Raw genomic sequence first — 26,740 nt, 5'->3', positions numbered from 1 at the left:
TGTTTTCAATCATTGAAGAAGTTGAATATTCAAATATCTAACTAGTGAATGCTTCACCTACCCAAGGTGGAGCTAGGCAACAACATTAGTTTCAACAAGAAAAAATATAGTGCGAAGAAAATTAAGAATCTCATATGCATGATGACAAAGATAATGGTAAATTTTATCTTAATTTCGAGGCTTTGTTATCATTAGAACTAGAATCAATACGATCACATCATAAAAATTTAACACTAAGACTTATAATTCAATACGACTCATATAAGACTATAAGACGGCAAACATACAATAAGACCCGGTGCTAAATTGTCACTAAAATTTTATCTTTAACTTAAACTTGTCAACAAGCCATGGAGTACATGCAAAATTCATTGCATTATTGTGACATGTCAAATTAAACATGGACTTAAATCAAATAAATTAATTTAAGTCTAGAAAGCACAACTTGATTGAGTTTATGTAGCCTTTTCACCCATGCATTCTCCTTTATATTTCCGTGAAGGCAAAGGCCAACTACTTCTTTCATCAATTTGAATATTATCCTTAAGATTGTTGTAACAATTGATAAACAAATGAAAAAATAATAAAACAAATGAAAATGAAAAAAAGTTTGAGGCTAAGATTGTTGTAACGTCTGATAATTTTTTCTTTTTGAAAATACGAAACTCGATGCAAAAAGAATGTAACAATTATCCTCCAGGATTCAATAGACTCTTTTTGATTAGTTTACACAAAATATCAGAAATATTAATAACAACAAAAAAACTAATAACAAAAAAGAATCCAGCAAAATAAGGTGAGGGAAGTAAAGAAGAGATAATAGCAAGGCTGGAATTTATAAAAATGAGTGACTAAGAGAATCAAGAGAAAATCAAGATAAAATATTCTGTCACATTATAAAAATAATGTTATAAAATATTCTAGAAAACAAAGCAAAATGAACGTTACAAAATATAAGTAAAAGGATTGAATTTGATTCAATCAAAGAGTAATGAATGTTACAGAATACAAGTAAAAGGATTAAATTTGATTCAATTAAAGAGTAATTTTTATAACTTTATAAAATATTCTAAAAGATTAGGTAAAATGAACGTTATAAAATATAAGTAAAAAGATAACGTTATAAAACATTCTAAAAAATCAGATAAAATGATTGTTACAGAATATAGGTAAAAGGATTGAATTTATTTCAATCAAAGACTAATTTTTATAACTTTATAAAATATTTTGGAAGACTAGGTAAAATGAATGTTACAGAATATAAGTAAAAGGATTGAATTTGATTCAATCGAAAACTAACTTTTATAACTTTATAAAATATTCTGAAAGATTAGGATAAATCAACATTACAGAATATAGGTACAAAGATTGAATCCGATTCAATCAAAGACTAATTCTTTCTTTATCACTGTAAAAGGACTGAGTCAAGTTAAGGTAAAAAAAAAAACTATTAAGGTATAAATATCATTTGGGTTTAACTCACGGGCATTTTTATGCACAACAAAAAATTGCACACTTTTTCATGACTTGGTTTTATTTTGTGTATGCGCGAGTTTAATTTTTTTTCATACTTACAACAAACTCATAATGAATTTACTAATATAAATCACTTAACATCTTTTGTAACTAAATAATGTAAGATGAAGTTTTATAAAATATCACTATTTTTCTAACAAATAGGATAGTGGCAACACGCAACAATATCAAACACTTTTTTTGATTCCCACCCAAACCCTTTTTAAACATATCAGCAGTACCAACCTGAACCAGACAGGCTGAGGACCACCGCTTTAATGGAAAAAGGGCGCTTGGCCGCTTTTTCCAATGGGCCCTTTGCTCCTTGATTTTTATATTTTGGCTGCTACCAGCAATTATCATTCTCTACTAAAAAAAAAGTGAGCTTACAGGGTGAAATATATATATATATATATATATATATATATAAAGCAAATGCCAAAAGGGTGAGAAATCCCATGAAGAAATGTTAGACCACCTGGAATTGTTTCAGATTCCAGATTGACTGAGTGCTGCAATTTGTCATCGCAGAAAATTTCTTCCACGTTTAAAGGTCAGGTGAGAAAACTCTGGCAATTCATTGAGTTTTGGTTCGGAGTTACCTTTTGAGTACACCAACACAATGCTTTGAATAGGACAGTGCCCCTTCAATGAGTGAAAGGACAAGGAAGATTCTGTGGGGCTTTTGGTGGGACTTGTATCCCACTGGAAAGCAGGAGCGGGCATAGAAGAGGTACCACTCAGTTTTGTTGGCTATAAATTAAACTGATAACTTCATTGCTGAAGATGCAACCCACATCCTAAATTCCTCAGAAAAATCAATATGATTTTAGCAGGCTAACAGCTGCTGAGAGAATTGCCATTAACCCACCAGATCAAACGTTTCAGAAACATCTATCAATAATTGTTATAACAGCTTTGGAGAGAATACCCATTCACCCATTACATCTAACAAGATACCAACAGAGGTCATGGGTAATAAGAGCGCTGAAATCATTCAACATATAAACCTCATTCATGAAGTAACATAGTTAATATAGAACATGCACCAGGTAATGACTGGTGAAGATAGTATGGTTTCATCTTTTCTCGAACAGACAAAAATAACCATATTTTTTTCCCAAGAAGCTACTCGACTTTGGTATTGTCTTGTTGTTCTACCCATTTCTGTGTCTTAACTTCAGAATTACCAAGTTAGCCTACCCGTTTCTTTGTCTCCCTATCAAGTCACCATCTCTATGCACATCTCAGCTAAGCCTCCTATTTCCATGAGAAGTTGCTGGCTTGCCAACATTGCTGAATCTTGATAATCCAGTGTTCATGGCATCCAAAAACCCCTTCATATGTCTGTCAATATATATTTACCTGCAAAAATTAAACAATACAAATTTTCAAAATTGACATTGGATGAAACGTGTAGGTTGATTTACCAAAATACGTACAAGATAATTGCAGAATAGTGACCTGTGGTCAAGATACTAGGGAAATCATTAGCAATCCCTACCAAAGACAAGAACTCATAAGCATTAATGGTCAATACAAAAATCTTGATTTATTTTACTTCTCCAAGGGAATAATTAGATATTCGCATTTTAGTGGCCTGAAGGATTATCTTATTTCATCAAAATCTTTATGAATAACATAACATAGATGTTTGCAGAGGAAGAAAAAGGCAGAAAAGATAGAAAGAAATTCTTTTATAACACATTCACATATGTAATTGCATTAACAGCTGATACACAAACCAATTACAAGTGCAAACACAACTTTGTTCTCAGAATCAATTACCACCTGCAGAAAGAGAATCAGTTAGGAACATATAAGTCTTTTCTACGGAGTCCAAATAACACAAGTAGAATTTGAAGATGTGCGATGAACAAAGTAAATGACACATGCTTAAAGAAAAACAATGCCAAGCCAAAGGATATAGATGCCCACCTACTTCAATAACCTTTAGGCCTAAAAAACACACGTACTTTGTTTAAACTGCAGATTGTCCAGGACTACTTCAGCTTGCAGCACCATTATTGCTTTGGCTTTCCTTGCTAGAATAGCTTTCATTTCTCACACTGATGAAGTCCGTGCCTTCTTTGGATTCTTTATCAGATTCACTATTCTCCAATTTGACTTTTGCCTGCAAAACATTTGGCTTTGGTTCTTCTGGACTTACAATAGGCTGCAGACAGTAAGATGATTCACAGGGCTTCATGCTCTCAGCTTCCAGGATAGATTCTGTCTCACGGTTAGTATTCGTGCTGTCAATATGTTCAAATCTTTGAACACTGGTGATCCCGGTTATTAATTCATCTTCACCCTTGTTAATGGAAGCAGCAAATTCCATTTGATGAGCAGCCAGGACCTCCCTCTCATCTTTGACATCATGAGGGTTTAAGAACAGACTAGGAATGACAGCTTGTTCAGCTGTTCTATTTTCTGTCTTTGTCAGGTTTTCCACCTCATTAGCTGCATTTCTACTGACATCACCAGGTCCTTTAGCAGTTTTGTTCTTTGAAGTGAGATCCAGTGTAGTAAATGAAGCGTCATTTGATGTTTCATCTCCTTCACTTGCTTTCTTTCCAAGTGTTTCACTGCTAATGTTCTGAAGATTAACTTCCATTGCCTCACTGTTGATATCAATATCCATTTCTGTGGTCTTTACTTCATCACACTGAACATGAGACTTCATATCTGCCTCCAGCTTCTCCAAAACATTGCCAAATTCTCTAGTTAAAGCTTTGTTGACCCTCATCCTTTTAGCTCTAGGCATAAGTCTTTTCCTTGAACCCTTTGGCTTTTTTGCTAATTCTGCGATGCTGATATTTAAGGAGTCATCTTCCACAGCTTTCCCGCTTTCTTTAATCCTACTGTTGTCTGATCCCACACTCCAGAACTCAGAATGAGACTTACCTACAGTTGTTTCTGCTTTAAACTCCTCAGCAGCTTCTTTGACAACTTCTGAAATGAAATTAGATTCATCTTCTTCAGGACTTGCCTGACCAGGTTTTTCCATGTCACTGGCCTTATTAGTTACTACTTCACCAACTTTCTCTGGGATCACAGCCACATTGGAGACCAAATCCTCCATGGTAACTTCAGTGCCCTTCTTGTATGTTTTGCGGCTTGTCCTTTTGCCCTCTTTCTTTGCTCCTTTTTTCTTCGTGGACTCTGAACTCTTTGTCATTGTTTTTGCACTAGTAAGATCTGTTGAGTTCTGTTTCATCACAGCTTCTCTAACATTGCCACTATCCAATCCATCAGCTTTTCCAGCAGAATGGGGTTCACTTTTCAACTTTAAATTGTCAGTTGGCATTACCTCAAGTTCAAAACGTTCTTTCCTTAAGTCCAACACCTCTTTATCACCATCTTCATACAGAATCCTATGCAGCCTATTCTTGTTATCAAAAGCAACAATGCGTCCAATGAACCATCTGCGTGAACCTGACCAGTAGATCTTGACTCTTTTACCAACTACAAATTCATTGTCACTCTCCTCCAGATTAACCATGCGGAAAGCAGGTACCTCTTTCCTAGGACGAAGCCTAGACAAACTTTTCTCTGAAGATGAGAAATATGCATGAACTATTTCTCCATCTGCACCCCTCTTCTGCTTCATTGGAGTGTCTGTGTTCTTGTTGTCATCTTTCTGGACAGTGTTGTCTACCTCTACCTGTCCATTGCCGATGGGAGCCCCTTCACTGGTCTGACTCTCCTCCTGTTTAGAGCACTCTGCCTTGGAATTTCCTTTCATAGTTATCATTTCTGTACTTTCTTTTCCCTTAAAATTTTCAATACAATTTTCTGTCAAGCTTTCTTTTGCTCTGTATCTAACACTGTTAGATCTTCCTCTAACAAGCTTCATCATCATTTCTTTCGGCAGACTCCCTATAATTAGGTCATCATCCCTGGCTATCTCATTTGGTTTGCCTCTGCCACTGCTTGCCCTAGAATACACAAGTCCATATATTTTCTTATTGGCCCTTTCTGCTACCTTATCAGCCATCTTGAGAAACAGAATATCAAACCTGAAAACTTACAAAATTGAAGTGTTGTTGAGACATATTCAGAAAGGAAACCAGAAGGAAAATGAAGGGTGCAAAATAATGAATTTAGAAGATAGTCCCAACTCAAAGTAACATACAACATGTTCAATCTCTTGATCTCATCCACAGCCATAAATGCTTGTTTAAGTTATTTAGTGTTGCAAGAACTTCTCCTCAACCCAGACCTCTTGCATGACTTGGAATTCTAGAATATTTGTCAATCAAATTACAAGGGTTCCTAGTAAAATACAAAATTATTCGTTCCCTCAAGACAATTGCCCAAAGTAAGAGTTCTTTCTGAAATGAGCCTTGTTTTAGTCATGAGGAACCATCAACCATCCATAACTGACCTGACAGAATTTGAAAATAATTGAACCACACACACCTTTAATTTTTCTCAACCCTATGGCAGTGAAGAAAGGACCCTAGGTATGATGGATTAAGCAATGTTTTAGAGGCTACAAGTAAAATGGCTGCAGAGATGACCTAAGTTATAAGGGATGCTCCTTGATCTTAAAAATTTCCAAAAGGAGTTTTTGTAAGTGTTTATATTGAGTTATACATGTTAATGGGAGATATATGCTGTTGCTGATATTCTTACAGGTGTGGCAATGGATGAAATGGAATTGTTTTAGGCCCTATGCAGAACAGCTTCCTGCTAAAGCTTTAATGAAGCATGGAAAAATATTTTGCAATGCTCACAATTTAGATGGTTGAGTATTGAAATGCTCACGCATTGCATAGAAATTAAGCAATATGTATTAAACTTGAAATGATTCAAGAAATTCCCTAAAACTCAACACTGAACATTTTATGTGGTATCATCACCTAGTTCATCAAATTCACAACCATCGAACTCCAGGGATTCCATTAGGCTGGACTAATCCTCTGAAGTTTGTTGGATGAGAACACACCAGTTAAGCAGGTAGAAACAGTGAAACAAAAGCAGTCACATCAAGCCTATTAAGAGTAAAGTTCTTAAGATTTCTGAGTTTAAGTCAAACGGAACTCCTGAGGTCCAATAATCATCACAACATTCTAAATGGTCAGGGAAAAGGTTTGTCAAATTGCATAGTGTGTAGCTAGTCCATTATTCTCTTCAACCTCTCTAAACCCTACGGAAGAAGGCATTGAAGTTTTGGAACTCTTTGCTAGTCAAATTTGCAGGATGCTACTTGGGGGCTTGTGTCAGATGACAGTTAGTAGTTTGAATGTGTAAAATTGCTTGTGCAATAACAATTGAGGTGAAAGAATTCAAGAAGAAAAAGAAGACACACACAAGATAGCTTAGACAAGATAGCTCTGATTCAAAGCTTGAAACCTTTGCCTTTGTGGTCTGGTAAGAAAGATACTAGTTTTTTTTAAGGGAAAAAGAAACTTTTTTATGAACAAAAAGATGAACTTAATCAAGACACATAAGTACCTACACTCTACTTATTTATCTATTTTTCACATTAGAAGCCTTCATTATCAGAATTGATGATTAGAACTACATAAACATAGAGCTAAGTCATGTACAATCGCGAGAATTAAGAAAAGGTGGTGAAATTAAAGCAGTCCAAACAAGGCATTCGGTGTCAATTCTTTTTTTGAAACGATAAGAACTTTTAAGAGGAATATAAAAGTGATAAGCAAATAAATCCAGGACCAAGACCAGACGACTGATACTGGAAACCCCAGATTCATCAGAAAAGACCTTTTTATCTTGAATAAAATGAGTTGAAGACTTTCAAGAGAGGCTTGAAACCAACATTATCAAAAAATTGAATCCTTAAGGCAAAAAAACCCCCAATGGCAAGAAATGCTTCATAATTAAAACTTAAAAATGAAAATAAAAACCAAATGTCACATAAAACCCCTTCATAAACGAAGAACCTGGCTATAGTCAAATGGTGATCAGATAATTTTATAGCAGAAAGAAGGTGAAAACTAGGGTACTTTCAAGGGAATTATTAAGATGGCTTTGTTATAACTGTTTTCCTTTCAGGAACTTAGCAGTTTTTGGGGATCAGAATCGCTTGAAAGAGGAATTTTCACAGAAAAGCACATAAAGACTTAACCTTTAGCCAAAAACAAAAACCCCAGAGGCCCAGTTTTAACAAAAGAACCTCCAATCCAAAGAATTGATACAACTGCTGAACTGAAAACCATAACCTTTACCTAGATTAGAAAAATTGAAAACTTTGACATGCAAAAATCAGGAAATGCAGATAGATAAGAAATGTAGCCAATAAAATGTATAAACGAAAGGAAGGGAACAAGAGGCAAGGCACCTAACCTTGAATTGCAGTCACACAAAAGCTTTGGCTTTGCAAACTATGAACAACCCCAAAAGCTTTCTCAACTGAAACCCTCAAAAACACAAAAGGATCTATAAAACCCTCTCTTCTTTACACAGTGAGAAACAAGAATACCCAAAAGGCCAAAACTGCTTCTTGGCGAGCAAGAGAGGGAAAATAAAAACAAAAGAAGAAAAGACAGGACAAGCCTGAGTGTCAGTTTAAGTAAGCTAGAATGTGCCAGGTGAGGTTTGTTGGTAAGTTACAAGCGCTGCGTCTGCTTTGTTGGGCTTTCTATAATGTAAGCATTGGATAGGCACAAACAACACACTCAAAGCCATGTCAGCTTTGAAAAGTGGCGGGAATGCTGTTGGGTTGTGACACGTGGCTAACTGTGCTTGGCTTTCTGTTGCAACTCGCAACTCAGCACTCAGCAGCATTTACTTGTACCCTCTGTCTTTAGTTGTAAAATCCAGCTTCACTTCTAGTGCGGTGATTATGCAAGTAAGATGCCTTCTTAGCACTCTTTTCTTTTTTCTACATGTTTTCTAGCTTCTACATATTTTCAAAGGAGAAAGGAAAATTGATAAAAAAAGAAAGAAAGAAACTTTTAATCATCAAAATCTGTGTTTTTCTAATGAAAACAATGTTTGTCTCACTACACATCATTAATATGTTAATCTAATTATAATATTTTATTTATGAATTACTTGATTTATTCATAAATTGATAATCCCATCCCTAAATATGTTTTTAGGCACTAACTAAAAACAATTTTATATAATAAAATATACCAAAAATTAGATTATTACTACTCAAGATGCCAAATAGTTGGAATTCAAAAAGGAAAACATAAAAATAAATAGTAATTTGCATTAAAATAAATAAATAATATAACTTAGAAACCCATAGATAATAAACAACAATTTTATATGCATTTATTTAGGAATTGGGGTGCAACACCATATCATTTTTACTTTAAAGGGCACGTTTCCCCTGGCTTAAGTCTTAACTTGTAAGCTGTACAACTCCGCAGTCCACACTCACGGGATGGAGGACTACTGGAGAAGTGCATGACAGTTGACACACAACACAAAACCAACCCACAGCCAGCCACGTGTCATATCCCATTAGATTTCCCGCCCCCTTTTGAAGCCTAACAACTCGGAAGAAATCACAGAACTCTATCAAGGGTTGTGATTCCTTGAAAAGATTATTTGTGACGGCATTCCAGCCAGAGTTTATGGGTGAATTTCAATGCTGTCCTGCAAATGTGCTATCCAATTCCTAAATGCTATCTATGGTTGTTGGGCATGTAGGTAGTTTTCTAAGCTTTGATGCATATGGGTTTCTATTTTTCTTGTTTTAAAGTTTTTGTTATTTGCACTTATGGATTCCTCCTGACATTTTGATTTTTATGTGCATTTATTTGTTTGGGTCTTTGTTTCTACAGATTTCACCTTTTTCCATTCGTTCTGGTTTGTTTGGTAGTTTACAAACTATGAAGAACCAAGGTATCAGCTTTTTCCTGTTTCACTTGTGAGCTTTCTTAAATGCATTAATTATATCATCTGATGTATGAGTTTTCTTCTATACTGGAATATTAGGTCATCTTCTGCAGCCATGTTGCTTTCAAGCACTAAAAACTTCTTGCACCTATGATCTTTTCTTCACTGTGATAGGGTTGAGAGATGATATAGAGGTTGTAGTTCAACCTTTTCATTCTTGTAAGTTACTGACAGTCGATGGTTCCTCATCAATCATACAAGGCTCCATTTCATTAAGAATTCTTACTTTGGGAAATTATCTTAAGTAGAATTTTGCATTTAACTAGGAAACCTTGTAATTTCCAGAATTTCAGGTCATGCAAAAGCTCTGGCTTAAGGAGAAATTCTTGCAACACCGACTTAAATAAGTACTTATGGTTGTAGATGAGATCAAGAGTTTGAACATGTTTTGTGCTACTATGATTTGGGGCTATTCTTCTAACTCTTCCCTTATTTAGCACTCTTGTTTTTCTTCTGGGTTCCTTTCTGGATATATCTTGACTAAACTTGAATTCCACAAGTATTTAGGTTAGATATTCTGCTTCTCAAGATGGCTGATAAGGCATTAACAGGAAAGCCAATAGAAAGATTTATGGACTTGTGTTGTAGCGAAACTACTGGCAGATGGCACCAAATGACATAGCCAAGGATACTGACCTGATTATAGGGAGTCTGACAAAAGAAAGGATGAGGAAGGTTGTTAGGGGGAGATCTAGGGAAGGTAAATATAGAGGAACAGAAAGCTTGTCAGAAAATTGTACTGATAATTTTAAGGGAAAAGAAAGTACTGAACAGATGACTATGAAAGGTAACTCCAAGACAGAGTGCTCTAAGCAGGAGGAGAGTCAGACTGGTGAAGGGGTTCCCATTGGCAATGGACAGACAGAGGTAGACAACACTGTCCAGAAAGAGGACAACAAGAACATAGACACTCCAATGATGCAAAAGAGGGGTGCAGATGGAGAAATAGTTTGTGCGTATTTCTCATCTTCATAGAAAAGTTAGTCTAGGCTTCATCCTAGGAAAGAGGTTCCTGCTTTCCGCATGGTTAAGCTGGAGGAGAATGACAATGAATTTGTAGTTGGCAAAAGAGGCAAGGTCTACTGGTCAGGTTCACGCAGATGGTTCACAGGACGCATTGTTGCTTTTGATAACAAGAATTGGCTGCATAGGATTCTGTATGAAGATGGTGACAAAGAGGTGTTGGACTTAAGGAAAGAATGGTTTGAACTCAAGGTAATGCCAACTGACAGTTTCAAGTTGAAAAGGGAGCTGTGTTCTGAAAGAAAAGTTGGTAGTTTAGATTCTGCCAACAGTAGGAATATGTGATGAAAGAGAACTCAAGAAATGTTAATGGTGCAGCAGTGACAAATGCTAATTTCTTTTCAGAAAATGCTAAGAGAGCTACTGAAGAATTTGAAGCAGAAGTTACCGTAGTGAAGTCTCATTCTGACTTCTGGAGCATGGGATCAGACAACTGTGACATTAAAGAAAGAGGGAAAGCTGTGAAAGATGACTTCCTGAAGATTATCATTGCTGAATTAGCAAAAAGGCTGAAGAGTTAAAGGAAAAAACTTATGCAAAAGGCTCTAAGAATGAGGACCTCTAAGTCTTTGAGCAGGAACGATAGCAATTGTGGGGTGAAGCAGCCTGCAGATATGTAGGCTCACATGCATCATGATGAAGTGAAGACAACCAAACTGGATTTTGATAGCAACAACGAAGATAACCAGGAAACTAAATTACCAGAGGAAGAGTAGAAAGAATGAAGCTCTTGCTAAGGAAGCAACTGAAATAGAAGGAGTGTCAAATGCAGCTCAAACTACCCAGTTCAATTTCTTGGCAAAGAACAGAACTGCTCCAGAAGCATGTAAGATTAGTGGAGATGCGGCTACTGAGGTAGAAAAAACTCATGAAACAGTAACAGATGAAGAAGATTATATTACTTCTCTCTTTCTCAAACCATCACAATGTGAAAGATGAAAAGAGAAGCTGGCTGCACATGTAGACTTTGCTGTTTAACTTGAAAAAGATGAAGAGGAGCTATTGAGTGGAAGAAGCAATATGGTAACTAATGAATCTGTTATGTGGAAGAACCTGGTGGGGTAAGTTTTTAAAAACGTTATGAGTCTTTTTTTCATTTTCTTATTTACAAAAAATACCTAAAGAAGCTACTAAAAATTTTGAAACAGAAGCCATAAGGATGCACTAAGAAGGTGAAATTGTAGAAAGGAGCTGTTTCTTCAGAAGAAGAAATGAAGATGAGAGATCATGCCAATGTCTTGATGGGAACAAGAGTCTGATTTGTCAAACCCAAATGAAGAAAGGTAGGTAAGGCAAAAGCAGCAACAAGAAGCAAAGGCAAACTCGTCAAAACGGAATGAACAGTTAAGAAAAGGTGAGTATTTGTTCCATTTCGTCAAGGATGTATGACTGCTAATGAATTAAAATAAAACGAAGTATATTTCTTGCTTGCTTTTTTGAAATGAGAGCTTAGTTTGGTTCAGTCTTTTATTATAGTTAATATCACACACAACTTCATCAACTGATGCTAAGAATTCTCTTTGTCTCTCTCTCTTCCTTCCTCGGAGATAACCAACCTCAGAACAAAATGCATTTACAGTTACTTTGAATCTCCTAGGACCTTTTCTACGTTCCAAATGTATTAATTTAGCTTCTTTTCTAGGTAGCTTTCTTGCCAACTTCTTGACTTGGAACCATTTTCTGGCACCAAATTTCAACATAAAAATTGTTAATCATTCCATAAAAAGGACTTATGCAAAGGCTAAAAGCAAGAATAAATCCTTACAACTGTTGATAGATTATACCTAAAGCCAGATTAAGTGATTCCTTAGGGTTGAGTTGAGATTATACTTGCTAAATTAGAGATGCTTTTAGAATATTTTGCGAACCCTAACTTGACTGCTACTGTATAGGCTGCAATTTCTCCGCTGGTGCTATGCAGTTATACCATGTTATTTTGTTTTCTACCACGGAGAGCATGTAGCTAAAAATATATTAAATTAGGGGCTTTCTACAATATGTCACAGGTTTGACTTAAATGTACATAAATCATCCTGATAAAAGAAATCATTAGAGCTTTTTACAAAATTAGATTGAAGGCAACATGAAAAGATGAAAAGTCGAATTCATGCATATGAGATATCAATTCAGTTAAAACAATTAAGCTTTAAATAAACTTGAAAATCATTATAAATGCACCATTTGGAACTTACAGGAAGATCTGAATTTGATAGAACAGAGATGGCAATGTCTAACCTTTTCGTCCTTCACTGCAAAACACTTAATAGAAACCTTTGCCATGTCTAAAACTGCAATCTAGGAATTCTTTTTTTTTTTTCCCCTGTTTACTAATGAACAAATCAGTTCTGATGTTGTAATTTATTGTTTAAGTTCTTTCAAACACTAGTCCAGATTCCAGAGTGCTAGCCTGTCAGTGGCAGATCCTGGTTTCAATTTTATCATAAAATTGATTGTCTTTATTTAACTATGAAATGGTTACCAAGAAGCAATAATATAGTTTACAAGACTACAGAAACACAGAACACATGTAATTAATTTTGCCAATCTGTACCTTGTTTTCTTATGACCACTACATGACTCAACTTTTTTTTCATATCAAAGTTTAATCTCAGTCAACAGAAACACACAAAACATGTAATTAATTTTGACAATCTGTACCTTGTTTTCTTATGACCACTACATGACTCAACTTTTTTATCATATCAAAGTTTAATTTCAGTCAATGTTGAAAATTGCTAGTTATATGCCTGAAATGTTAGAAAGTGTCAATGTGATGTTTTGGCTATCAAAGTTATAAATCAGAAATCACCATTACAGACCACATAATTTAGAGGACTTGAACCTGCATGTGTGCATCAGTTTTCACACTTTGCGAGTGTACTTTAATCTGTGGAGTCTACTGGTTGATTGGATGAAATGATACAATCACTTTCACGGGACTTTAATTGATCATCACAGAAGACCTATAAATGCAAAAAGGAAGTAGAATGAATAGTTGATTGTCTAAAAAATAATAATAATTGACAAAATTGTCCAACAAATATGAAGAGATTAATTACAATCAATAGCTGAGCAGCTTTCAACCGATTGGATCATGTACGGAGAAAAGAAATCAAGCAAATCAAATGCTGCAAAAAGAAATTGTAATATATCAGGTGGAGGGTTGATCTAATATAAAGAATTATAAAAATCTCTCAATTAAATATATAATCTAATCCAAAATCAAATCTATCAACTGGAAGGATAATCAAATCCAAAATCAAAAGAATATACTTCCAGGTATTCACTAATCATGATGGAAGAGAAGAGAAATTCTGATGAAGGTTAGTTCTATGGAAACAACAGAAAAAGTGTGACATCTCATCTCCTTAGTAGGAAGGGAAGAAAAGATGGGGAGAGGAACTCACCAAGAATGCTAGGCGATACCAATCATGATGGAAAAGTACTGATAAAGGACTATAAAGAGAGGAGAAATTCTCATAAACGTTAATACTATGGAAACAACAAAAAAAGTGTGGCATCTCATCTCCTTAGTAGAAAGGAAGAAAAGATGGGGAGAGGAACTCACCAAGAATGCTAGGCGATACCAAGTTGTTCTTCTAAATTTAAGAGAGTGGTCTAGGAGACCATCTGGGGTAGGTTAAACCATTGAGGTTTCTTCTCTTTATGGTAACAAAGTAAAGATATACATTACATGTAAGTTTTTCTTATTTGTTACTTGTGACCTTACGTTACACAATGGGCAGTAAGTTCATTGGTGATATAGCAGTCGTATATTTCACGCTCTAAATTCATTGGGTGAAATGACAGTGGAATATGCAACAGCTAAGTTCATTGGTCGAATATCAGTAACGCATGTCTTGCGCTAAGGTTACCAGTGAAATAGAGTGCTATACAGGGTGCGCCCACTGTCATTTCATACCACTGTATACAGCTAATGCTCCATGTCTTATCCTTTTGTACAGCTAGACTCCTTAAACTTGTTAAGTTTTATCTGAAATTTAATCATCTGTATAAGGAATCTCAGGTATATAACATACAAAGCTAACGCTCAATGCCGGTATAAACCAATTACTTATGTATGGGATGATGAACCTGGCCTGTGAACTAGCTATGTTCAATGTTCTAAACATTTTCACTCTCACCATGACATGCTGGTTGCATGTCTGTTTTCAGAAAGTAACAATTTTCAGGATTCTCAAGTTAAATCCGTAGTCCATTGTGAATGTTTGTGGCTTTGTTTTGAATTGTTATCAGTTGATGGACAAATCTGTTTGATAAGGGTAAGATTTAGCATTATATAAATAAATCTATAGACATAAAATCAATGATTTTTATTAATCTCTGTTCTTTTAAATTGCTTTCTGGTGGGGGGTGGTTTGCAAATAAGCAATTCAAATGCAAGATCATAAATTGATTGATGAAATTTCATAACAAAATCAATTTGATTGCAGTTTATGGAAGAAAATTAAATGCTATAAACCAGTGCAGATATATTAGAAGATATTACAATGGCAACAAATATGATGCTTACAGTTTACAGAATCTGCATTAAATGATTTTCAGAAACTGTGTGAAGATAATTCATAAGAAATTATTTTGTTTGCCTCCTACTGATTGTTGAAGGGCTTTTTACCATTATTTATACAACAATTATTATTTCATTACTGTAGCATAAAGTTCGTGATTAATGGAATAGCTATCATTCACACAAAAGCATAGTTAAATAGCCAAAAATGATAAAAATTGAAGGGAAAACCTCTGTGAGAAAATCAGAAAAGTTTTCCCTTTTTATATTGTAAAGGTTCCATTAATATAAATATAAATCCATTGGCACTATATAAAACAGATGAAATACTGAATGCAACGATCTCTCTTGTTTTAAAACAAGAGGAAGAAATCAAATTAGCTAACAAAATTCGTTACCTCATAAGAGTTTCAGCAATAGAAGTTATGCAAATTTGCAATATGTACATCTTTTTGACAGTTAAGTTAGGGGTCAGGGGATTTTGAACTTGAGAGCTCACTTTCTAAGGTGAGGCGTGGCTATCATTAATCTATAACAGTTTTAGCTGAACAACATAGATAATTTAGCCTCAGGAGAGAGAGAGAGAGATTTGTTGTGGTAGGCATTTACTAGGTTGTAGATAGTGAAAAGAATAACTAATTGTGCATGTAGTTGCTTATGCATTGAATGTATCAATGGCGCATTCCTATTCTCTTTTCCTCAGCAGGTAATGCGGAGCTATAGTGCTGATGTAGGCTTTTCTTGCTCATATGCTATATATCTTACCTTATTCTATGCTTGCTATTTAGCACAATCTAATACTGGATTGGAAGTTTTGATGCTTCAAAGTGTTAAGTCTTGGTTGAAACTGGAATTCAATGGGTCAAAACGTTGATATGCCAAACTGAAACATATAGCATCAAATTATCTAGTGTGCAAAATATTCATGAAAACATTTCACATTGTAATGTGTAATGTGTTTATAAGCTTAATTTTTGTCAAAATTTGGAGGTTGAAGATGCCAAATATGAGTAGAATCTATGTTTGGTGGGCACACAAGGAATGCAATCCAATCTTTAGAACCTGGCTTATGATCAATTTTTAGTTTTGCAGATTGCTTGCTTTCTGAATGGTGATTAGAGGGGAACAGCTGTGCATGTCTCTAAAGAGTGCTGTCAGCTGACATGGTCTGCATACTGTCCTTTGAGTAAAGCATTTGATTAGATGATGTGCAGGATTATATCCTTATGCAATGTCTGGTAGTTAGTACTCGAGTCACTCTTGAGTTATAGAAATTATGTACCTAATGACCAGTGTGAAATTTGCACTTACCTGCATGAGGTTCAGCAATTGAGGTTGCAAGCAGACCCGCAGGTTTTTGAACTAGTACTCTAAGCAATCTAGCGCTGGTTAACAGGACATTTTGAACCGAAGTGTCCCGAGGAGCCTGCTAGAACCGGACATGACTTTCTTTGAAATCCATCCTACCCTGCTTTAACGTGTCTGGTCAGGTTGGTTTTGGGTCAAAGTGAGCCTGAGCTGCTGCCCTGCAGAGCCACATGTTCAATGTAGGAGTTTATTAGTTTTTGAGATAAGCAGGGAAGGTAGCACATTGAATTTGTAAAATCCTAACATATCAACCAGAAGGCCAACTAATTATAACAGCAAGTTAAAACGTTTCCAGAGGTTGCTTCATTGTTTAAAGTTGTGTCAGGCAGGTGATAAGTTCCCTGACCAATGGGAATGGAAAACTTCATTGTCACAGTGCCCCGATGTTTGGGAACTTCATATTATATTGGCTGACCGCAACGTCAGCTAATGCTAGCGACTGAGAACAAAGAAAGTAGCTTGGAATACATTGAGCGTTCTAGGAATAAATCTCATCACCAACCCATTCATAGATGGCAATTGGCTGCTGCCGTTGGAGTAAAATGCAGGCAACTGATAACGGAGAAAAGAGGGAGTGAAAAAGGAAGGAAATCCATAGCATAAGCCGCCATTTTTGTAGTAACTTGCAACTTTCTCTAGACCACAGGGTCAGGAAACATGAACATTGAGCAATCAATAAATGATTCTGCATTTTAAGGTATGATTTAGACGATAGTAAAATAAAGCAGAGCAGGCCCCGTTCAAAGTCCTCAATCACCTAAAAGGCTGAGGGTGGAGTGGTTCTATCTTTTTGGCTTTTGACAGCACATGATGAAAGCAATTGAGACATACAAATTGAATGCCAGACAAACACTTTCTAACCAAAAACACCTTTAAAAGCCTGATTGCCATATTTACAATCACAAATTGTGGGCTAGAATAACCAACACTTTTTCCTTTTCCTCTTCCTTCTGCAACTAACTCATCACAAACAAATTCCGAACACAGCTATTTAAAGGACACTATAACCACACCATTCTAAGCCTACCTATCTCAGAGGTTCCACGTGAAAAATTAAATTGAAAGAAAGAAAGAAATTGGCAATAATATTTATCAACCAAACAAAAATCAAGGAAATTCTCTATTTTTTCCATAGCAACATTTGTTTCTTTTTTGTGATTCTTCTTCATTCCACTTAATACTCAATTGGCTAATTGCAAGGAACCATCCCTCATCAACTTCAAGCTTAGACTGTTAAATCTTTCCCGTGAATATTGTCTCGATGCCTTTCTCCAATCGGTACCAGCCTTCATCATTGCAACAAACTCCTCATAACTTATGCGCCCATCCTGCAACATAAAAGTAGAAGCTTTGACTTCCAATTACACAGCTTCCATCCAAGCGCTAAACACAAGACATGCAGGATTTGCACATATGTAAAGTAAAAGATGGACAAAAATAGCCATTTTTATATCTCAATAAAATAATCTATAGCAGAAAGGCCATGGATGAGGCAATGAGGCGCGATAAACTAGAATGATTGCAGAAGAGAAGTGGCATTGATAAGATGAATACATCATACTCTCCAGATTGTTAATGAAAGCAAAGTGGGGTGGTTGTTTAAGGTTTCAACTACAACAAATAAAACAGATGTACAATTATCACATTTTCAGAATTAGGTTTCCACTACTGATAAGACGCAGACGTTACAATTATCTGCCAATGCAAAGAACAAGCAAAAAACAGATAAACAATAGTGAATAAAACATTATTCCGTCATGCAAAGGAAACCAAAATCAGAATCAATAGTGATAGAAAATATATATGGCTTAAAATAAGATATTTGAGAAATGACTTTAATTTGCTCTTAGCTACAGTCTATAAGATGAGCCCTTGCCATGGATATTTTGAGGAAATATTGTCAAGATGAAGCTTTTTTAAGTTCAAATAGGAGCCACAATTACTGAACATAAAATTACAGTTGCGGCAGTACTCACCTTGTCAGTGTCAACATCATGCATAATGGCATTGATAACTTCCTCACTACTGGTGTCAACTTCATCATTTAAGGCATCTCTCAGATCTTCTATCTCTAAATAACCACTTTTATTTAGATCAAAGAAAGCAAAAGCTTTATGCAAGTGCTCATCATTGGCCATTTTCTTGAGGTGAACTGAAACTGCTACAAACTCTCCATAATTAAGAGTTCCATCACCATCAACATCAGCCTGTTAAAACAGGTTGCAGTTATTAAATTAATGAAACCGGAAATTCTGAATAGGAAACATTAGTCATAGAAATATGGTCAGACTCTGGAAACTGACTTTCTCCCTCTTCACGATTTAGGAGTGAAGGATCAGAATATAGAGTTTATGCAAATGTCTCCCAAAAGGAGAAGAATTGACTAGGAGGATAGAAGTAGAGAATAATGAAGCTTAACTTTTCTTTTTTATACCCCCTCCCCCACCTCAAATTTCATATTCTCTTTGGTTTTTCTTGAGTGAGAAAACATTGTCAAATTAGTTACAGACTTCAAATGTTTAAACACAATATAAAACTTAAAATAAGGGGTTGCATTAGTCATATCATTAGTTCTTAGATTTGAAGGGATCAAAAACAAAATAAATTTTGGGGTCAGGCACAAATAATCTTACAGCTTCCATTAGGATCTGCAAATCTGCATCAGGAACTTGTTGACCAAGCTTTTGCAACCCCATCCTAAGCTCCTCAAGGTTTATTTTGCCTTGTTTTCGAGTGTCCATCATTTCAAACGCCTCTTTTATGCCAGCTACTTCCTCCAGTGACAAATGCTCAGCAATCACCTGCCAAATCAAGAAAACTCCAAATTACGGTCACTACAAAGTAGAAACTAGAGATGTATACAGCCAATAACGAACCAGTTCCTAGGTAGCCCCAAAAAATTGTATCATGTAACTGAAAAGTAGATATACTATAAGTGGAGATATTTGAATTAATACCCTTAGAGCTCTCTTCTTCAGCTTGTTCATCACAGAAAATTGTTTGAGTCTAGCTTTCACAGTCTCACCCAGCGGAACATTGGGAGCTTTCTTGGCATTTTGTAACCATGGATGTTCTGCATACAATAGTTTGGATGATTTTTTATAGAAGGGCAATACATATCAACATACATAAAGCACGCCAGATAAATGTACAGAAGGTTACCAAGCACTTCCTGAGCAGAAAGACGCTGCTTTGGATCAGGGTTAAGCATTTTCCTTACAAGGTCCTTTGCGTTATCAGAAACCTTTGGCCATGGGTCCCTCTTAAAGTCAATAACAGAGCGAATAATTGCCTGTGCCACACCCTGCTCAGTCTCTGCATGAAAACATGATACTTGTTATTTATATCTATTTTTCTAAAAAATATAAGAGTAGATGGAGAAAAGTTTAAACAGTTTAAAAAGAAAACTTTTTCTTGATGTCTCCCTTATCTTTGCCCGCAGGCTCTGGAAGCAAATCTCTACCACTATCTAGAACTCTAACTTCAGAGAGTCAAATGAACAAAAGAAAATGGTTAACCCTTGAAAATTGAAAGACCAACCTGCCCAGAATGGTGGGACACCACAAAGTAAAATATAGAGGATAACTCCAGCACTCCAAACATCAACCTCTGGGCCATAATTACGTTTAAGAACCTCTGGAGCCATATAATATGGACTACCGACGATCTCATTAAAACGCTCACCTGTTAAAAAGGGCATTATTGAGGCAAAACTGAGCTGCTTGAAATAGTTTTAAAAAGGAGACAACTAAAGCAGTCTGAACTTAATTGCCATCAAAGATGGAAAAGGGGAAAAACACTATTAATTGCCATCAAAGATGGAAAAAAGGAAAAACACTTCTAAAGCTTAAATAGTCAAATACTTAATATGCAATACCAGGTTTGAAGAAGACTGACAACCCAAAATCAATTGCCTTCAATGGGGCAGTTTCCTTCTTATTTGCAAACAAAAAATTCTCTGGTTTGAGATCACGATGCATGACTCCATGTTTATGACACATCTGCAATACAAAATGCATACAGCGTACAAGGTTATTTATCTTCATGCTAAATGGAAGCACCATCGTCCAGATAAAGAAAAGAGAGAACAATTGCATGGAGGTATATACACAGTGAGATGTGAAGAGAAACAACATTGAACCCCAAACGTTAAAGATTTCAATTTTTTCAAGAAAACTCCAAAGTCCAGGCAGCAACAGGTAAGGTACTTCAAAACATCCTTATTAGCTATCATGAGCTCATAGAGACATAATTATAGTATAATTTGTCTCACAAACAGCTTTTAGAAACATAAAGATAAACAATCCACCATGAATGCCTAAAGTTGTCAGATATGTGGATTTTATACCAAATGACAAAATCCAATCTACCAAACTGATTGTTAAGTGCACAGGAAATATCTGAAAAGGTGGGTCATACACCAAGCCAACAAAAATCCAACGAAGCAAATGGATTGAGTTTATCATATTGCTTCAAAAAGGTTCAAATCAATAAGAACATCTACTCATTTAACATTAACAAATATTTAAAACAAAACAGCAAGAACAGAAGTAGGACTCATGTAATGCTGAAACCAGTTTTATAGCGAACATATAAGGAATAACTGTGTGGAAATCATATATGACCATAAACATGAAATGCAAGACAGTGTCAATTCAACAACAGAAAGATCATTCAGAATTCAACCTGAACAACTTCGACAATCGTCCTCATAACCCCTGCAGCTGCCCGTTCAGTGTAGTGTCCCCTTGCAACAATCCTATCAAACAACTCTCCTCCCTCACACAGTTCCATCACAATGTGCACAGCATCATCATCCTCATAAGCATCCTTCAACGAAACAATATTAGGATGCTTAGGCAAATGCTTCATTATCTGTACCTCCCTCCTCACATCCTCGATATCCACTGCAGTCCTAAGTTTCTTCTTGGATATCGATTTACAAGCAAATTTATCACCTGAGTTCACATCAGTACACAAATACGTTACGCCGAATTCACCACGCCCCAGCTCACGGCCTAAATCATATTGAGCTGAAATGTCATGCCCAGTGGGTTCCTTCAAAACCCGTAACTTGAAAGTAGTAGCAGATCCATTAGGGACAGCATAATCATCACCAAAAAATGGATTAGCTTTGTTCTTGTTTTTCCCTTTTTTATTACTCTGAACTGGAGACCCAGGGGTAGCACAGCAATTTCCCATGAATAAAAAACACTCAAAAACAAGCAAAAGCTCTCAACTCCAAATTTCCTGAAATTTCATGAAAGAGCCCATAAGCAACACAGATAAAATAAGGAATCAAGGTCAAAAACTTGTGAGATAACCATGCAGTTAATAAGTCAAAATTAAAATCTTAGATCCACAACATCAAACAACTTTCAAGAAAAAAGGGTTTTTTTTGGCAAATATACAACAAAGGTAATCCCAAAAAATGAGGGAAAAAAAAAAAGAACAACTTCCCAGAAAGTTGGAAGATTTAAACTTTGAAAGGTATTTTTCAGACAGAAACAAACCAAAAAAGTGTCCAGAAACAAACCCCTCCAACAAGAAACAAAAATTACCCAGAAAATCTGTCTAAGCAATGGACCACCTTAAACAAAGACAACATATGTATTACAAATTAAAGGAAGATATTTAAACTAACCAACCTTTCAATTTCCTTTTGCAATTTGAGCACTGAGAAAAGAATCTGAGGAAAACCCACCAGGGTTTCGGAAATGAAACTTCTTTCACTGCAGAGAAAACGAAAAGTTTTTTTTTTTATATATATCTTGTGGGTACAATGTAAAAGGAAGACAATTCAATGTGTGAGAAAAAATGCTTAGAAAGATGATAAGAGAGAGAGAGAGAGAGAAGAGTCAAAGCTCTCTGCTTGCAAAGACTTCCTCTCTCTGAAACATCTCTCCCTGTTTTCTTATTTTTGTTAAAAGAAAAAAAAATCAAAATTTACTTTTTTTTTCTTTCTTTTCTCTCTTGATTCAACCATGGAAGAGAGAGAGATAGAACAAGAACCCTTCTGTCTTTTCCCCCCCTTTTTCCTATAATTATTTTCTTCCAAAAATTACCCAAACAAACCTCAAAATAAAAAAAAAAAGGTATAATAAAAATTTTTGTTTCTATTTTTGCTTTTCGTTATTTATTTTATTATTATTTCCAATTCATTAATAGAGCTTTCTAAATGTTTGCTAAACAAATAGAAATGCAAATAAAAGTACTTGAAAAGGTTTGAGCTGAAAACATTTTGTATTTTTGAAAAAAAAAATGAAAACAAGAAGAAGAAGATGGGTGAAGGGATACACTTACCAACCAAGTTGAAATTTAGAGGGTCATTAGAGATGATTAGAGCTTAAACCCACTTATAATTAGGGATGATTAGATCAAAAATCAAGACACTTTTATAATGCTACATTTAGATTAATCCAAACCCAAGAACATTGGTGAGGTCCAAAGCTGGTCAAAGTTTGACACCTCTGTTTGGACCTTTTTGTGCTCATGTTCATCTTCATGTTAGGGTTTCATTCTTTAATTATTGTGAAATGTATATAAATAAAAATTGAAGGATAATTGGAGTTGACAATTTTTTTCTCTTTTTGAAAATTTTTTATATAAGTTTGAAATTTAATTCATCATCATTCCAATGTTGTTTGCTTGTAACAGACTTTTCCTTTTAAGAGTCAAAAACCATTATTCTTCTTTTAACTCTAATTTTAATTTAGCAATAGTGAATATATACAAAGAAATTAGAAAAGAACACAACTTTCTCTTATATGAAAGCACCATTTTACCCTTTTGACTATTAATGAGGTTAGTCAGCAGTTAACTTCATCGGACCGCAGTACCATATCAATCTAACTCTTTTTTTTTCTCTCTTTTACAGGTAAACTCTTACAGAGTAAGAGAGGGTTTTTTGGAAGAGGAAAAGGGGGGCTTGGGTTTTTTTCTTTCTTTCTTTTATTAAAAATTAAAGCATAAAAACAAATAAAAATTAAAATATAAAAAAGGAGTTTAATATGTAAAAGAAAACAAAAGAAAGAAGTTAGGTTGAATAAAAATGAAGTTATGATTAGATAAAGTTAACTGTTAACTAACCCCATTAACAGTGAAGGGTTTGTCTTTGTTCTTTCCTAGTTCATTTTTTGAGAGAGGCTTGTGTATTTCTCCCAATTTAGTGCAAAAGTTACAAATGCTGTCTCCTCATCTAAAAAGCCTCAAACTCTCTCTCACCCATAATCAAAAAAAGTCAAAGAAGAAACAACAAAAGCCAAAAGTGGCTTGAGAATCATCAAATGTCATAAAACTCTAGTGGATGTCATGACAATTTTCTCTTGGATTCAATGACATAAATTAGGGGAAAATATGTAGTATACTACACATACCATGCTTGAAAGAGGTGATTATAATGGATCTCCACACCCACTTTTTTTTCTTTATAAATCCTAATGAATCATATTACAAATCCAAGTCTTAGATTCTCACAGTAAATTCTTTTGAGATTGGATATAGCATGGAAGAAAGTGGATTAGACAAATAGGAAGAAAATACTATAGAAAAAACATGCTACACAAGTTGTTCCTTTGTGGGTTTCACTGTCTACCCATGTACACAAAAAAAAAAAGAAGCAATTGTTATACAGAAAGAAGAAAAAACATAAACATAAATTATTTTTTATAGACAGTTTTTAGATACGATTATATTGAAATAGTATTTGAACCCTGTTAATTTGGCTATCCAAATCCTATCTAGAACCACTTACAAAAAATAATCCAAATTGCTTACTATTTAATGGATTGGAATCTACATTTTTAAATAAGATTGTACATATACTTATTATTTAGTCATTTAATTTTTTTTTCTATTTTAGATATATACTACCTTTTACATTTGGGTTCACTAAACGTGTAGAACGTTGATCCTTAGGCAATTTGACTTAACAATATTAGTAATTTATCATAATTAAAGGAACGGATTACCTAATCTATAAAGATGTGGTCCTTGCTTTGCCAGAGTGTGGATGGTAGAGAGATAGGACATCTGCTTTACTCCAGAAAAATGCTCTAGAAATCGGACGCTGGCTAATGCCAATGCAGTCCAAATAGGATTAATTTTTTGTTTATAACAAAATAAGATATAAGAGGAATATCATTCTTTTAATTAAAATTTGGGAAAGGATGTTCCAATTCTTGCACTATAAAGAGGTGTGGTCAGATTATGCCAAATGTTCAAAATCTTTCCAGCAAAGTTAGGCAGTTACGTTCAAGAATTTCCTCTTCATTAAATAGTAGGTGTGTGTATGAAACCGAATTTTCCTTATTCCCAAAAGAATATATGTTATTCTTCCAATTTTGGGTTTACACAGGCCAGCCCGACTAGCTAAAAGATCCCAATCCTTTGCTTTTTTGACTATGTAAAGGTTAGTACACCTCTTGTCCACATATTTTTAAGTAGGCCAACATCCCCCCAACCCAGCCTAAGTTGAATGGCTTCTTTAACCAGTTGGCAATCACTATTTATTATCTAATGGTCAGTCAAACTCAAAACAATCAAACATATGAGATCAGGTGTATATTCGGAGTTCAGACACATCATTAGCACTTGTATTTGTATGGTTGCAAGGAGACTAAAGAGGTCTCGGATGACAACTTATAATGGATATGTTACAGGCTTTGTCAAGCCTGCTGCTTCTCCACCCTGATGGGGGCAAAAGAAAAACAAAAAGAACAGAAATCCCAGCAGATATGTCATGTACTACATATGACATGGCTTAAAAGATTCAGAATGAGTAAGTAAGTTTTACAAATCCAAAACCAGAGGAAAAGAAATACACATAATCCAGAAGTTGAAATTGTTGGTAGCAAAGGAGATTGGGCAATAATCGAATACAGCAAAATGAATAGTTACTGGAAGACTAATTATCAACTCCCAGTATGATGCAAGTACTGAAAATGGAAACATGAATCTCTGCTTGTTGGATTAAGCTCAAATTTAACGTGGTTCGATGAGTTAATCATCTATATAAAGCATTTCAGGCTTGAAATTGAGGTACATATAAGACTTGATAAAAAATAGACATAACTACTGAACTGATGAGGCATGGATTGGCTTCAGGTCCAAGACATTGCTATTAGACTCTTAAGAATTCCACAGCCAAAAGATGGAACTAAGTGCAACTGGAATTTTTTTTAAAAATCATTTGAGTTCTCATTACAGTGTTGAACAAGTAAAACAAAGTGTTTAAGGTTCAAAATTATGGATTTGGAGATATAGCAGAGAGGACTGGCAACATTTCAGAAAGACAGACACAAAAGTTACAAGATCAACAAATAAGCAACAACCCTTTCCATAAGCTTAATAAAGAATTTGATGGGAATCAGCCCACTCATGCATATGCATAATAACTACTAATTGTTTTACCAAGTAGAAGAAAATTGTTTTAAATTAAGTAGCCAAGCAACTGGCTTTTGAGCTCTTCAACTTCTTCACTTGCTGCTATTGAAAGACATCTGAATTGGGTATATGTCTTCAAAAGTTTTGAAAAATTACAACTATCTTTAAATATTTACAAACAAAGCATTTAGAAAAGAATATAGGGCAACAGGCTGCTCCAAAAATAATCACAGCAGCGGCAAGAATAGGATATGCAAAAAAAAACCAGTAGCTCCTTTCCATAAAGGAATGGCTCACAAGGACTTAATCTGTCATTACATAAGATAAGAAGCAGGCAAAGGCAACCTTGGCAGAATGGAAGGCTAATCACCAGCAAGCATTATATAACAATAGCAGACACTGCAACTCCTCTCATGGGGTAGACAAAATCAGCAGCTCCTGCTCAATAGAAAAGGTTTTTTTCTTTATTTTTCGGGGAGGATATAAAATCAAGCTTTTGACTTTGAGTAAACATATAGAATTAACGTTTAGTTTTCTTTATTTTATTTGAATGGTTAATTTGTTTAATTTCTTGTTTTTTTTAAAACAAAGAAATAATGTTTTCTTTAAATATTATTATTACAGTTTTTATATTATATTATACATGTAATAATTTTTATTAAATATGTATTAGTTTTCTTTGAACTTATTATTAATGTTTTTATTCGCCAAGTACAGAAATAACATTTTCAAAAACAATAAATAAATTGATATATACTACCTTTTTGGAAAACCAAGAGGAATAAAAGCTAAACTTTCATTCCATTTGTTCATTACAGTAACTTGATTTTATTTCCTCCTCAAAAGAATAGTAGTAGGGCTTAAAATCTCTGTCTTATTACTAAAGTTTAAATAATAATAAATAAATAAAAATATAAGCACTAAAATAAGACACAAGAATCAAAGAATAATAAATTATTCAAATTCAAATTTGTTTACGATCAGAATTTTATAATATTATAGTTTATATAAATATACCATTAAATTTGATATAAT

The 26,740-nt window shown here is 34.8% G+C and overlaps 2 protein-coding genes and 1 pseudogene across 8 annotated transcripts; 1 reads left to right on the top strand and 2 right to left on the bottom strand.

Annotated features, from left to right (window-relative positions):
• Window positions 1–1,952: 1,952 nt before the first annotated feature.
• Window positions 1,953–17,032, bottom strand: LOC110411935 (uncharacterized). Of its 6 annotated transcripts, none has more exons than XM_089782823.1 (2): window positions 16,265–17,032; window positions 1,953–5,544 (listed from the first exon to the last, which is right to left on the bottom strand). In XM_089782823.1, exon 2 carries the CDS (start codon window positions 5,513–5,515, stop codon window positions 3,524–3,526), a length of 1,992 nt encoding a protein of 663 aa, XP_089638949.1. In that variant the 5' UTR covers window positions 5,516–5,544; window positions 16,265–17,032; the 3' UTR covers window positions 1,953–3,523. The 6 variants fall into 6 exon arrangements, 4 of the variants coding, with proteins under 4 accessions (XP_089638949.1, XP_021277976.1, XP_089638948.1 ...); XM_021422301.2 differs by lacking the exon at window positions 16,265–17,032 and adding an exon at window positions 12,618–12,677; XR_016350971.1 differs by lacking the exon at window positions 16,265–17,032 and having other exon boundaries at window positions 1,954–2,880; window positions 2,958–7,810.
• Window positions 9,135–12,599, top strand: LOC110411937 (uncharacterized; annotated as a pseudogene). Its single transcript, XR_016350992.1, has 5 exons — window positions 9,135–9,149; window positions 9,288–9,348; window positions 9,442–9,561; window positions 9,944–11,486; window positions 11,574–12,599. The product of XR_016350992.1 is annotated as an uncharacterized LOC110411937 (transcript).
• A 142-nt stretch (window positions 17,033–17,174) lies between the features above and the next one.
• Window positions 17,175–22,765, bottom strand: LOC110411936 (calcium-dependent protein kinase 8). Its single transcript, XM_021422304.2, has 10 exons — window positions 22,625–22,765; window positions 21,970–22,053; window positions 21,008–21,571; window positions 20,199–20,322; window positions 19,862–20,005; window positions 19,484–19,636; window positions 19,279–19,394; window positions 18,955–19,122; window positions 18,298–18,528; window positions 17,175–17,649 (listed from the first exon to the last, which is right to left on the bottom strand). Exons 3-10 carry the CDS (start codon window positions 21,521–21,523, stop codon window positions 17,503–17,505), a joined length of 1,599 nt encoding a protein of 532 aa, XP_021277979.1. The 5' UTR covers window positions 21,524–21,571; window positions 21,970–22,053; window positions 22,625–22,765; the 3' UTR covers window positions 17,175–17,502.
• Between the last annotated feature and the right edge of the window lie 3,975 nt (window positions 22,766–26,740).

Source organism: Theobroma umbraticum, unplaced genomic scaffold, assembly GCF_002168275.2.
Source record: "Theobroma umbraticum cultivar Fairchild unplaced genomic scaffold, ASM216827v3 scaffold_95.0, whole genome shotgun sequence".
Taxonomy (NCBI): Eukaryota; Viridiplantae; Streptophyta; class Magnoliopsida; order Malvales; family Malvaceae; genus Theobroma; species Theobroma umbraticum.
Note: the sequence above shows the minus strand (reverse complement) of the source record. Positions and strands in the feature narration are given on the sequence as shown.